Source organism: Mus caroli, chromosome X (assembly GCF_900094665.2).
Source record: "Mus caroli chromosome X, CAROLI_EIJ_v1.1, whole genome shotgun sequence".
Lineage (NCBI taxonomy): Eukaryota > Metazoa > Chordata > Mammalia > Rodentia > Muridae > Mus > Mus caroli.
The window spans coordinates 59,355,291-59,370,461 of NC_034589.1; the positions used below are offsets into that span (position 1 = coordinate 59,355,291).

Genomic DNA, 15,171 nt, shown 5'->3' on the forward strand with positions numbered 1-15,171 from the left:
TATTCTACTGAAGTAAAATTTCTGAAAACAAACCATAAAACCTAGCAAGATTTTACTACAACATTGAAATCCAAATGCTTATAATGATCTATTTTATTTCCTAAAAACACTTTACTTATGACATGTATGCTCTGCCTAGTACTTGTCTTAAACAAAAATATTGCTTGTCATCATTTTAACAAATACTGACAATTCAGAAGTTTTAAACATCAATCTATAACACTACTCAACAAAAAAATGATCATCTGAGGGATATCAAAATTAATTAGATGTTTTATTTGACCAGTTCATCCAAAAAATAATTATGAAGGTTTTTTGGCACTGCTTGGCTTTCATGTTAATTTAAAAGAAAAATCATAATTACAGAAAATTAGTCTAATACCTGATATATGTTTACCTAGAGATTGTTCAGCAATTAAATTTTGAGGCCTGGTATTTGTTTCTATGAATATTCTATGAATAATCCTTATTGGCCTATCTAATTTCTAGTCATCAGTTTCAACTAAGTGGTCCTTCTTTTAAAAGAGATTTATCTGTTCTAGTAATTTTTAATTAAAAATTTCACCCTTGGATTCCTTATTTTGTATATAGGTGTCTCTATGTGGTTCTCTGAGCATGTTTATACAAGGTTGTAGCAGGCTTTATTTACACCATAGCTGATGTTCTGTGAATAACACATGGCACCAACCATTTAGTATGCACACACAATGAGGAAACTAATGAGAAATTAAAAAAAAAAAAATACAGATAATCAAAAGAAAATCCTGAAATACAAGGGAATCAGGGATAAGATCAGTCTAATTACTACCTTAAACAACACAGTGGTTATGTTTCAATATAAAATGAAAACAACGTAGTTATTATCTGGGAATGAAATAGCAACGGCATTTGTGAACTTTAGATGAGGCAGGAACATGTCAATATTTATTGACTAGATATCTATATTTGTGTATCATCCACTGTTTCTGTGTATTACTCATTTTGTGCATGTAGAAAGTTATAAGTTCCCTGATTATATAAACTAATGGGAAAACTGTACCAAGTAAATAGCATATTATTCTCTTTGCTCTTGAGCTTGCATTATATCAGACTAATAAAAACACTGAATGGCTACACATATGACCTATAAGAAAAGACTTTTATTCATGAAAACAGCATTAAAGTTACTCCATATCAATTCCAGAATTTTAGTACAATGATTCAGTTTACATAAAACAACGATGGAAATATACATTGCAATTTTTAGTAGGGAGAACAGAGCTTAATATGATTCTCAAATGTTGCCATAATTAATATCCATTGCACAGCATGGCTTCCTTAGATGTTTATCAACAGCATCTGACATGAACTACTATTTATGAATTGCCACCTGGAAGAAATATATTGTTCAAAAATTCTAAAAGACTGCCATTTTTATATATAGTCAATTTAAAAGTAAATGATATTGGTTTATTGTATACTTCCATTTGCTCTCTAAAGGCTCCATTTGTGAATATTTTTAAAAATTTTGTCCTTTCTATTGTAATGTTAGAAGGGCTAAAATCTATGTTATATGCAGGGAATGTCTTCAAAAGTCAACTGTAAGGAAAGATTGAATAGTTATTTCTTGGTTCTGGATTCTATTGCCAATCTAATTTATAGTTATCAAACAATGTAGAGTTTCAATATTTTGTACTCCCAGTCTCATATTATATGGGGCAGTATTCAATTGCCTCAGAGCTTTAGTGTATTTCCCCTGTGTAGGTATAAGAAGAACATATTAGAAAGTAAATTTTACAAAATTTTAGAAAACCATAGTATTTCACAGAGGAGATAATAAAACCACATTCTTTAAATTGTCCTTTTCCAATGCTATATATAAATCATTAGAAAGTAAGTAGAATAAAGAAAACATACAATAAAATGAAATTAAAATTTACACTAGAGGCAGTTTTTTTAAATAAAAAATAAGTTATTTAGGTTCACTTGACCTCCCATTTGGTTTTTAATTTAACAAAAGACACATCTCCTAGAAATCTGCAATTGAAAGATAAAAATCATCAATTAACTTATAACTATTCATAGTAATTGACACCACCTACTATGTGGTACTAGTTCAGTTCATCCGGCTAGTAAGTAATTTTGCATGAACACTGAACATAAGCATATATTTTTATTTGATGCCACTTGTTTACATAATGGAGTGACTGAGAAAAAAATGCCTTGTGCTTGCTATCTATAGTGCGCCAACTTTCAGCACTGTTCATGTCTAGTTGTAAGGCCACAGAAATCTTATTTTATATTTCTGTGCACTTTGTTTGCTTCATGTAGCTTACGGATACAGGATTTAAAACCACTTCATGGTAAATGCAGCCTTTTGATTTATTTTCTTCTGCTCTCTAGTTAACTATAATGCAGTTGGTTCACTTTTTTTTTTCAACAACAGTAAATGCATCAAGTGATTGATATTTTTGGTTACTTTAAAAGAAACTATGTTAAAAATAACCATTTACCACAGTAACTTAAAATCAGTCAAGCTTGCTATAGGATGTAAAAGTTTTGAAGTTTCTCTAAAAGTATTTGAGTTGATTTTCTAGATTGAATACCAGTATTTCCTAATTTAAAGTTATGCTACATTCCAAATGGTGAGTGAGAATGTAATAGGATCAAAAGATATTGACTTTTAACACTGTCTGACATCTGTTCGCTAAGTGATTTCTAGAACTAGGGAATACATATTGCAAGTATGTTTGTAAAGAACACATCTTTTAACAGAGGCTTAACACTTAAGTTGTGTGTAAACAGTATTATAAAGCTATATATCTTACCCTCAAATTTGAGTGATATAATCAGTTTGGTTACTGTTTTATTTTTTCTGAAAAAATGAAAAGATAAATATACTTAACAAAATGCTGCTTCAGAAATAACATTGCTCCAAACAATTTTATTAATACTTCCAGAAAAATGGCATTTAATGAATTCTAATATCTTGTAATTCAACAAAAACATAATTCATTAGAACTGTTCTTTGCTGTGATTTACATTATATTTTAATAGCATTACTTGATTTTTAAAGTGAATTTATCTAAAATAGAAATAATCAAATCAGGGTAAAAGTAATATAATACATATTCTCTACTTTATTTCAAAATAGTAACTATAAATACATTCTGAGTATATTTTCTCCCTAACTCTTTGGATGCAACAATAACAAAAAAAATTTAAAAAGAAAAAAAACAGAATAAAACAATCTCACTGTGCTCATTTCATATACTTCCTATGTAATAGTCATGCAAGTGTGTAGATTAACATTATCGCCATACATTTCTAAGACTGACTCTGATATTTCTAAAATACCTATGACATTACTCATGAGGCCATGATCGTTAGTATTTATGCATCCTTATGGCATACAAAACTAAATGTTTATGTAAAGCAACAGATGACAAATGTCTTTAATAACTTCCTAATTAATATATTTGTTGATACTGTTATTTAGCATGGAAAATTAAGTATTGATATAAATTGCCTTATATATTTGAATCACTGTACTTTAATAGCTGCTTTCTCATAAAATTACACAAAGATTTACTTTTAAGGAATTGAATCATTTTTATTGATTTCATAAAAAAATAATTTAAAACTTGATTTATATTACACGGACACAATATATTATCTCACCCCTTCACTGATTTCATAAGATCTAGTTTTCTCTGCAACTGTTCTAACACAGTCTGTACACAAGAATATCATGCCAAGAAGACCATGATGTTTCATACCATATTGGAAATGATCCCTTCTTGGCTTTTAAGATTTGAATCAAAGTCACTAAAAAATGTTTTACCATTTACATATCATATCTCAAGGGGTTAAACTAACATCAAGATTATAGTTGAAGCCAACAAAATGTAGATACAGTGTTTTAACTGCTCTTGTACTCAACTCAAAATTTATACCTAACTACAGTATCATAAAAGATACAAGAACTAATGAGAGACAGGTGCAAATTAGCATACACGGTATAATGTAGGCACAATGACTTTAGTTAAGGAAAGTCTACTAGCCTTAACCAAGGATTTGTTACTTCCATTTACAATTAGAACCTCCAAATAACAACGAACAATTAAATTACATTTTCTTTTCTTTAAAATATTTTGAACATTAATAGTTTTCAGCAGAAGAGTGTGAGATAGCCAATATACTACAGCAAGCTTTGAGATGGTGGCAGGTACTCTTAGGATTGACAATTTTCAGAAACCTTGAAATATCTTTAAAACACCACCACACCGAATAAAAATGCATCATCCCAATGACCTATTAGCCCAAGCTTATGCATGGAGCTTTCTGGTTCCTCCTATAAGTGTGCATTTAAGATTTCTGAATCCAAACATTATTGATTGAATAAACAAAAACACTTTGTTAGAAGACTGCATCTTTATCCTGTCAGTGTGCATTAGGAGCCCTTTAATCCATAAATGCATGCATGCATGGTAATGGCAATATTAAATGTCCTTATGAAACTGCAGATGAAAATTAGCATTTGAATATAATATTTTCTTTCAAGATCAGAAAGCAATTATTTGTTTGGATGTATTTATATTCATATAAAGTTTCCACAGACATTGTCTCATGAAACTGAAAATTACACATTAAAGTTTTAAGAGCACCAGCACATACATAGAGAGATTTTTATTTGCTATCTAAAAAAAAAAATCTCCAAATTATCTATACTTGTGAATATACACTTAAACACACATGCATGTACACACACACACACACACACACACACATATATACACACTCCTGTAATAATGTCCAGTTTTTCTTTTAAAAAAAGTTGGAACAAACACATAAAATCTTGAAATTAGTATTTAATAAAGGGATTGCTGCTACAACTTTAACTATAATATCCTTTTGGAAGCTGCGTCAAAACATCTGCCACTTGAAATTCATGAAGAATGTCTGTATGCCTTCTTGACTATCTTACTGAATAAAACAGTAATTCATCACATCACAACACACACACACACACCACTCACAGAGAGAGAGACAGAGACAGAGAGAAAGAGAGAGAGAGAGAGAGAGAGAGAGAGAGAGAGAGAGAGAGAGAGAGAGAGAGAGNGAGAGAGAGAGAGAGAGAGAGAGAGAGAGAGAGAGAGAGAGAGAGAAGTGGCCAAGAAGACAATGATGTTCTGAATGTTGATTTGCTAATCATAGCTCCTAAACATCTTCAGATATAAGCCCATTATCAAATGCTTCGATCATTTGACCAATTTTGATCTAGAACTTAACATCACACGCAAACACAGGGGCATATCAGTTGTAGTTGTAGATCATGAATTCATCTGAGACCAGTGCAAGCATTTAGCAGGGTGGCTTTGATAGCCAAGATTACCATGATGTTTACAGTTCTACTAGATTATCTGATAGTCAGAATGATGAAAGAACAGGATACTGATGCATACAAGATACTATTAACCTTAGTCATTAATTTGTTAAATATTGCAATTAAAACTATTTGAATTAAGCTCATAGAATCCTGAAAAGCAAGACAATTGATGGCAAATAACAACTGCCCCAGACACAATACTATAAAACTAATGAGCCTATTTTAAAATGCACAGTTGGTAACAAATCTGAAGATAATATGCTAAAATCACAAGAATTGCACAGAACTGTTTTTTTTTTACTTTTTTATATTTTTTGTTTTTTTTCTGCTTTTAAATTATACCTGATCACAGAGTCCAAAATATTTCTGTACACATTAGCCTCAGTTTCATTTTCATATTTCTTTTTCTTATCTAAATTTATACTTACTGATAAATTTGCTGTGATCAGGAGAGTAAGTCAAGCATATTAAATACATATTAAGGAGTACGTGTTTTCCTATTTAGTATACAAAGTACTTCATAAATATGAATTATGTTACAAAAATAGCTTTGGGTGCGCTCACACGGTAAGCACTTGCTAATTTTGGACAACCTTTAAGGATTGTGGGTATTTGACATAACTGAGAACAAACTCTAGTTTAATTTGAGCCATGTTTAATTCTGATAAACATCATGTTTTTCTCTAGATCACCACAAATGCTATGTAACTCACATTGATTTTTTTCTCCTTTAGGTTTTTATGTATAGACAGGAAATACTTAAAGTGTTCAAATTTATTTTATAATTATGTAATGCATGGTATATTTTAAACAAGTATTTGCACAATTTAACATTATAAATCCAGCAATTTCAAGATGCAGGCCATAAATTTTACTGATTTACAAATACTATCAAATGTTCTCTCTTTGCATGCTTATTTGTGTTTTTTTTTTTTACACTTTTCAGATAATCTTTACACAGAGTTGTTACAACGCCACAAATCAAAAGGGTTATTCCAGTTTCACCAACTTAATCTACGTGCAAGATGAAGGACCCAGCTGAGGTACAGACACTGGTACCAGTTTTCTCGAGTTTGCTTTACAAAGCACAAAGAGACGAAGGTTTTGCATCAGGATACAAAACTGATTTGCCTCTTGAGGTTAAATTCAGTGTATTATGTTTATAAAGCATCCCTTTGGCAATAGAGTTTGCAGTATCCCCACAGGATTCCACAGTATAGGTTTTATGTAGTAAAATCTATTAAGGGAATTCTCTTCTACTTGACACATCTTACAGCTACAGTTAATGAGATAACCTTGGAAACACCTGCCTCTATGCCTAATGGTAATATAGTATTTGGAAGTTAGAAGTCAACAAAAGGCACTTTCATCATTAAATATTGTCCTCTGTATGAAGTCAGATTACATGACCTATATCTTGTTCAAAGCTGTTTGCTCCTCAAGGACCTGTAGGTAGTCGGGGGAACTCTGAAGTTTTGCCTTCAGTTCAAAATACTCACTCTTCCTTTGTTCCACGACAATTTTACTGTGGTTACCACCTATCAGTGACTTCTTGTTTTTTTTATCTTGTTGTTTTTCAGGATAGCGAATCTCAAAGCCACTGACACCAATGCTGTTATACTCCTTTTTGCTTTCAAGAAAATTTTGAATGAACACATTGGAATCTCTGCTAGGGAAGAGTTCGTCCAGCTCATCAATTGTGCTCAGTCTTTTCCTGGTATCCACATGCAATAAATCTTTGTCCTTGTCAGCAGCATTTCTCATCATTACCTTCTGTCCCGGAGGATCAGAAAACATGAACCCAGTTTCTGACTCTTTCAGGCCACAGGTGTGACTTTTGCTCATCTGTTCGATGGTTTGTGGAATGAATGCTTCTGTGCTCAGTCCATCTTTTTTATTGGTTTTGTGGTCATGTTTTCTTAGTTGCAGCTGCATGGAGCCACACTCAGGATTCCCCAGACCTTCATGTTTCACTGTGGGTTTCTTGTTACGTCTCAGCACAAAAACAAGAAGGCAAAATGCAACAAAGACAGTTAAAATGAGAACCACCAGAATACTTAAGATTAAAATAGATAATGGCACTGGGCCCCCAGGAGGACTTCGAATAGGACCCAATGGAGTGGTGAAGGTAATTGCAGGTGCAGGGCTTGTGAATGTTGCTGATGGCTTGTTTAAGAGTTTAGGACATAAGATTTCATTTTTGAGGGACTTCAATTCGATGTTGGCAAACTGAACAGGAGTCTCACATTTCAGTTCTTTCACAACAATCCCGTCATTTAACTTCTCCAGCCACAACTTTAATGCTACCAAGTCACAAGTGCAGTCCCAAGGGTTGCCCTCCAAGTCAATTTGTGTAAGAGACTGCAACTGATCAAGGACTCCACTGACAGGTAGGTACATGAATTTGTTGTTTCTCAGGTTCAGTCTAGCAAGTGGTGCTCCAGAAAAGATGTAAACTGGCAGGCTCTTTAAGAGATTATTGTTCAAGTACAGTAGCTGCAAATTTGGCATGGAGTCAAAGGTGCCTGCTAAAATTTCCTTAATCAAGTTGTACTCCAAATAAAGATACTGCAGGTTATGAAGTCCTGAAAATATTTCAGGGTATAGCCTTTCAATCTGATTGCCATTGAGATAAAGCCTGCGCAGATTAGTAAGATTGTGGAATACTTCTCCTTTGATCAATGTAATCTGATTGCTGCCTAAATGGAGCAAATCCAGCCCTTCAAACTCAGTGAAGTCTGAAATGTCCACATCTTTGATGTTATTACCATTGACATGCAACTTCTTGGCATTCAAAGGTTTTGGTGTCAATTCAGACATGGACTGTATATTTTTCTCTTGGCAATTCACACTCAATCCCAAATCAGAAGGATGTGTTTTGCAAAAGCAAGGTACTGGACAAGGTGTAAGCGGAGGCACTCTTGTTTGGTATGATACAATCTGACTGAGATTTCTGTTGGAGAGGGCTTTGCCTGCCACAATTCCAGAGATTTTGGAAGGATTTGTTGTTTTGGGTGGTTTGGTCACTAATCTGTGCAAGGTTGTCTGAGTAGTGTGACCATTGGGAGTAGTAAAGCCATTCTCCTGCTGAGATGGAGGCAGAATGCGTACGTCAAAGTCACTGCCTGTACCCATGGGGCATAGTTCTTGCTTGTTGGTTTCCTTTAAAAGCCTTCCATATAAGTCACTGGGAGTTTCACAAATAGCTTCGCCTATGTAAATGTTATATGGCATATTCTCCAGCCAAGCCTTTAGAGGCAACAAATCACAGCTACAGTTCCAAGGATTATCTTCCAGCTGCAACTCAACAACCCGGCCAATGTGTTCTAGAACTCCAATATAAGGAAGTTTCTGGATTCTGTTTCCTCGTATATCCAAATGGGTTAAAGATGCAAATCGAAAAATATTATCAGGAAGGAATGAAATCAGATTGTCATTAAGAATGAGAACTTTCAGTTTATGGAGCTTATTGAAGGCTCCTCGTTCAATATACTTGATTAAATTGTAGTCAGCCTGGAGATACTCCAAGTTCTCTATGCCAAGGAAAGTGTCAGCTCGGAGAATCTTTAATTCATTGTTGTTCAAGTGCAACTGCTTTAATGCACTGAGCCCGAGAAAGGCTCCTCCCTCAATGTTCTGCAGCTTATTATTTCCCAGATGCAGAGATACTGCATGAGAAAAATTCACGAATGTATTTGGATAGAGGATATTTAAAAAATTGTTTTGGAAATTGAGATGATAGAAATTAGACCAAGGTGGTTTCAGCTGGTTTGGCCTGTAGACTGAAACCTTCTCACAGTTGACATAGAGCACATTCTCTACTGACACGCAGGAACACACATTGCAAATTTCCACTGATATGTCAGAATCTGCATTTGTAGAAGAAATCAGGGCTGACACAATCAGAAAGAGCCAAAGAAACATCTTCTTGCAATCAGCAAACAACTCTATGCTTCTGAATAAAGACAAATAATCTAAAAAATAAAAAGAAAACAATTTTTCAATGGTCATTCCTTGAAAAATATATTTATGCTTAAATCATCCCATTGTGAACACATGGCTACACTCTGTAGCACTGTGTTTTTTAATATAGCCAGATTTGCTCTCCACAGAACAATAATAACCACAAAATGTCACATATTTTACATTTGTGATTTGTACAAAATGTACATGTGTAGAATATACAACAAACAGTAAGAAAGGAGGTTTTAAATCATACTTTGACCTTAATAAATTCAATTTTTAGCTTGAACCACCAAACTTTGCCCATAAGCACAAGCCTCAAGCTTGCTATTTGCAACTTAAATGAACAAACCTATAGCATCATTTATTTTATGTCCTCTACCCCACAAAGACCCCTTAGTTGGTGGAAATCTATACTTCAGTCTTCTGCCAGATACAGAGGCTGGGGAGACACCATAACTGAACTCAGATTTTAGAAGTGGATAGCAGTGGGAGGACTGGGCTCCTTTAATAAAGATGGTTTAAAAAGCTACATGAAAAGGTGCCCTGGAAAGAAATTTGCCATCGCCTTGGCACTTAAGTAGACACGTTGGCATGAATCAGTTCACTTCTGTAATCTGTCGACTTCAAAAGCACAGGTGACCCTATGGAGTTCTAGAAAACCAACTGTCAGATTAATGAACAGCACCTACTTTGCTGTCAGTTATTTCCCAAATGGGGTTAAAAAGCCTTTTGTCTTTGAGTCCCTGACAGCAGAAAGGGGACCTGCTTATTCCTACACCACTCAACTGATTTCCTGGCAGGCAGGATTTCCACCCACCAGAACTGGCTCTTCTGCCTGCCTGGCCCTCTCTCAGTCTTTATTTGTCAGTTTGAACCCAGTCCCAACTGACCCCTCAGTCAGTAAAATGTGTATCACCTTCACTCAGACCACAGGCTGTCACTGTCGACGAAGAGAAGTTCCCATGCCACGGTCTTTGAGCAGCTTTATCTGCAGAAGCAGATATACATATTCAATTGTACATATTTCACTTCTACATAAAGCTCTCAGTTCCCAAACACCCTTCCAAAATGATCAATCCATGCCTCTGCCTGTAAACAAATGAAAAATTACTTCTTGGAAGAGTCCAGTGGTTCAAAAATTAACCCATTGGAGGGTAACCCCTTATTTGCAAGCATGCGCACAAACACACACACACACACACACACACACACACACAGAGAGAGAGAGAGAGAGAGAGAGAGAGAGAGAGAGAGAGAGAGAGAGAGAGTTTCTGCCTCATGGAAAGGAATTTAATGGATCACATTTTACTGATGCAATTTTAGGCTTGTGAATCTTTCCAGTATTGAATGGGGAGAAGCTAGCTGCAATTTTTATATGGTCACCACTAAATGTTAATCAAAAAATTAAATACATAGGGACATAATGAGAAAATGGTGCAAATAAAAATATTTCACATAGATACTCTTTTATTTTCTCACAAGGAATTAGCTAGTGGTAAAACCAAATGTGTCTCAAGGTAGGCAATCCATTAGCCAAGACCCAGGAAGATTTGCATTTTAAATACTTTGGTTCAGAATATAGCCAGCATCACTGAGATGCTTTTTTAGCTGCCACATAGGCAGGCATTTCCCCTATTCACTGTCATAGCATGACTGTCTTTGCAAAAAAGAAGTCATAGTTCCTAAGCATGACATCACCCAAACCAATTCCAATTGTAAAATCAAGATTTTCCCTTGGTCTTTTTTGCCTGGTGTTGATGTAGCTTTCAACAGCTATTTTGGTTCAGTTGAGTCATTTCTTGTTCCTAACCACCCCCACCCAAAAACAAAGAAACCGAAACGCAACCAAACTAAAAACAAACAAAACATAGACAGCAAAACAAACCAAAACAAAATAAAATTCGCAAAAGCGGACTTCAGTACAAAAACAAGAAGCAGAAGAATAACAGATGTGAACGTCCATGAAGAGCTGCTCTTATATTAGTAAATTCTACTTTAAGTAGCAAAGGGGGTGGGGGAGGCGCCAGGATGAGCTAGGAAGTTCCCAAATGCAGCTCTGGTGAAACAGGGGAAGTCAAAAGCAGCTGGAACAAGAAAGCAAGGCAGAATAAGAATCAGTCCACCAAGGAGAGGCAAAAAGGCACGGGGAGGGCAACAGATATGGAGAACTGGAGAACTGTCAAAAGGAGGCTAGGAAAAAGAAGCCAGCAAGAGTAACTGCAAGCAAAGGAAACACCTCTAATATACTCTAAAAATCGTGACAAACAGCAAATATACAAACCGAGAAACAAAACCTTATAAAGTATGGATTAGGTATCCAAAACTACCTCTCAGGCTTCCAAAAGGGGCAAATTTCCCTATTCGTGCTCCCATCTCTGGATGGTGCCAAGCAAGACATTCTGCTCCCAAGGCTACCCAGGACTGCACAAACCTTGCCCTACCATAAATCCAGCATCCACAAGAGTGCCGCTCCTAGCGCTCCATGTCCAAGCAGAGAGAGGGAGCCTGCGGAGTGCAAACCACTGCTAAGGGGTCCGCAGGTCGACGTGGCTTCACAACAGCGGACTAGGGGAACCTTAGCTGTCCCCTTCCCAAGGGCCGAGGTGGGGGTGGGGGTGTAGGAGAACAGTGGAAGATCGGCTGCTGCTGTCCTCCGAGCGCTACCTCGACCTGGAGGCAACGCTGTTGGAGGGGCCGCTGGCGTGTACCGCAATGTTTTGCCGCATCCCAGTGCCCAGAGCCGGCGCGCAGCCCCCTCTTGGGTACCCGGCCCGAACAGCAGCCTCGCAGGCTTGGTGGCGGGGGCGGGGTACTGTGCACGATGTCGCGGGGGCCTTCAGTCCCTCTGCGCACACATTTCTCCGCGCGCTCCCGTCCCACAAGGGGTAGCTGCTGGAGTTTTCTTTGGCCTCCCTAGACCCAAACGTGCAGTGGGTGAGCAAGAAGGAGAGATGACTAGTTCAGGCCGCGAGGGATAGCAACTGGGGCTTCAAAGACCCATTTGCTACAGAGTGACTCCATAGTTCTGTTGCCTGGAGCTGTGGCCCGGGCTTTGCCCCCCACCCCCACCTGCCCACGCCAGCTATAAGATCCTATTCACCCAGCCAGAAATCACTTCAACATTTAGGAATCTTGCAAAGTGTCACTGCTAGCATTACCCCACCTTCGCTGGGCTTTCGGAGTTACCCACCGGTTCTTCCTCCCATACTGCCTGTCTTTGCAGAGTGCCAGCGGTCTCTGAGCAGTCTGCTGGCCACCGCCTGAAACCCCACATTCAAGTCCACGCGCAGTGCCTGAGAGTAGGGCTCAGAGCACAAAGCCCAGCCCAGCGCAGCAGCCCTGACAGCTCACTGTGCCACAGACCAGGACACTTTGCCTGCTGCCCAGCCTGCCCCTGGGGCAGGGATGTTAAGGACACCCGGATTCTTTCCGTCCTGGAGGACAAGAGATCGCGCCATGGGCAGGCAAGTGGGAGGCGTGTGCCTGTGTGTGTGTTCCGGGTTGGGGGTTAACCAACATGTCCACTACTAAACTCAACGGGCCCCAAACCAACAGGACTCCAACAACTAAAAATAATAAGCTACCTGCTTCCCTCCGCGCGCGCGCACATGCACTGTGCCAAGCCCAGCCTGGAAGAAGCAGCGCGCCTTTCCTTGCAGCTCGCGCAGCCCGGGCTTGAAATTCACCCACCTCTGGAGCCCCAAGTCCTGTGGAGGGCCCACTGCTTTCCAACTCGCTCCTCAGTTTCCGCGATGCTCTCTACTTGATCTGGTATCCAGCTTCTTGGCTCCCGCTCGCTGGTCAAGCCCACAGAACAGCCTTTAGCAGGCAAGCAAGCGGGCAGCGGCGCGCGCGCGCACCCGGCCAGACACCGCGCGCGCACCCAGACCCTCGCACACGGGCTGCACCTTTACATACACGCGCCGAATCCCCGCCTCCGCCCCCGCCCCCTGGCGCACAAGCAACCCTCCCTCCGGACACCCGATCACTTCTACCACAGCACATTCCTGAGCCCCTTGACCCTCCAGCAGACGCCCCCACTTGAGTCCATTTCTACCCACACAGTAGAAAGACAACACGGTTTCCTACTGGCATCTCTTTTGCCTAAAACATCGCCTAGGGAGGAGAGACCCTGATCCTTGGGCATTGGAACCCTAGTTTCCTAACGTGGTTGCACTAACCTCCATCACCCTACCACATAAGCATAGGAGTCCTTTCTCTTCCTCCAGCACCCTAACAAGAAAAGGGACGCGCGCTCGCGTGTGCGCGCGAACACACACACACACACACACACACACACACACACACACACACTCGAGGTATTCCACTGAGAGAACAAGCAAGAACCCCAGGGAGATGGATTTTTTTTTTTTTTTGAGAGCCTGAGGCAAGGAGGTGGGGTGGGGGCAGGACCAGGGGACATAGGGTCTTCAAGTCTAGATGGTGGACTTGAATAATTCCAGAGTAGAGGGGTGAGTTAACAACAATGACATTGAATTGCGCCAGTCGCACTTGAGTTTTATATTGTGGGTATGGTTCCTTTGGCTTACTGTCATCCCGTAGAACAGGGGGCTTTGGGAATATTTCAGACTCAGGCGATCCTGATGGGGAGCATTCTTGGGAGTAGTTTCCTGGGATCCAGTGGTATTCGCACTCCCCCTACCTGTCTGCGCGTGGCGTGAGGGGCCTGAAGCTTAAAAGGCAAAAGTGTTAGGCTTTAGCCCAAAGTGAGCGTATTTAGCAGGGTTAGGAGAAAAGGACTTAATTAGGGATATTTTAGAATTCCACAGGCCTTTAGCTCCAAAGGTATTAAGCAGGGTAATTAAGAAGCTGTGGTTGGGAACAGGGTGTTAAGGGTAGAGGAAAGAGAGGTGTGGGACAGGGAGAGAGGCTGCGCTTGAAACTAAAGGGGGCAAGGGAAGGGAGAAACAGAGGGGAAAAAAAAAAAAACAACAACAACAACAAAAAAAAAAAAAAAAAACGCTTTCCCTACTGAGCATGCCCAGTTTCAAGCTCAAGCCCTATAAGAGAGGCATTGTGTGCATTCCACTTTTCCAGGGTTTGGAGGTGACCCGGAGGGGATTTTGGTTGGGGGCAGCAGGGGATGATGGGAGGCTTAGGGAAGGGGGTGGAGGCTGCCCAGAAGACACTCTGAAGAATGAAGGGGAAGGGACACACTAGGGAGATAGAAGAGGGAAAATGATTAAGACAAGTCACTTCTTTAGTTCCTACTTGTTTACACTAAGGAAGCTTTAGCAGCTGACTGCCAAAAATCTAAAGGCTGCAGATCTCACCCTTTCTGAATCCCTTGCAACCAAAGATTAATATTTGCACACACAAAAATGTAGGAAGGTCCTGAGAAAAAGCTAATGTTCATATCAGTTTCACACAGATTGATAATTTACTTAGAAAGCAAAGAAACCTAGGGACTGGGTAGATAGTTCTGCTGTCTGCACACCTTTCAAATGTTTGATTTCTGAACAAGAAACTGATTTTGCTGCCTTTCCCTACTTGTACCTTGTAGGTGCTTGGCTAAGGAAAGTATGTCTCTGTTCTGTCTGTGGGGGAAGTGGCTGTAGGGAAAGAGGTCCAACTTATAGAAGCGTTTCTCCTAGAATCTCTAACAACCTATTCTTTGCCACAAGTCAAGAAAGAATTTCAAACCCATTTCTTTGAGATCTTTGCTCTGCTCAATTCACTTACTCAAATCTCAATAGCTCCAGCCACATGTTTATATAGCCAATGCCCAGAAATGTGTTTGCTTATAAATGAAAAGTTCTTAAGCTAAAACTAACAATAGCTTTGAAATCACTTATGCTGTCTACCTGAATTCCTAC

The 15,171-nt window shown here is 38.9% G+C and overlaps 1 protein-coding gene across 3 annotated transcripts; it reads right to left on the reverse strand.

Moving 5' to 3' along the window:
* Window positions 1–1,121: 1,121 nt before the first annotated feature.
* Window positions 1,122–13,215, reverse strand: Slitrk4 (SLIT and NTRK like family member 4). Of its 3 annotated transcripts, XM_021153881.2 has the most exons (3): window positions 13,025–13,215; window positions 10,251–10,322; window positions 1,122–9,342 (listed from the first exon to the last, which is right to left on the reverse strand). In XM_021153881.2, the coding sequence occupies exon 3, from the start codon at window positions 9,290–9,292 to the stop codon at window positions 6,779–6,781; it is 2,514 nt and encodes an 837-aa protein (XP_021009540.1). In that variant the 5' UTR covers window positions 9,293–9,342; window positions 10,251–10,322; window positions 13,025–13,215; the 3' UTR covers window positions 1,122–6,778. The 3 variants fall into 3 exon arrangements, with proteins under 3 accessions (XP_021009540.1, XP_021009541.1, XP_029329435.1); XM_021153882.2 differs by lacking the exon at window positions 10,251–10,322 and having other exon boundaries at window positions 13,025–13,203; XM_029473575.1 differs by lacking the exons at window positions 10,251–10,322; window positions 13,025–13,215 and adding an exon at window positions 11,776–12,084.
* Between the last annotated feature and the right edge of the window lie 1,956 nt (window positions 13,216–15,171).

Excerpts from the sequence above, each read along its gene's own strand:
- Slitrk4 (XM_021153881.2), bottom strand. The coding sequence starts at position 9,292 with ATGTTTCTTTGGCTCTTTCTGATTGTGTCAGCCCTGATTTCTTCTACA.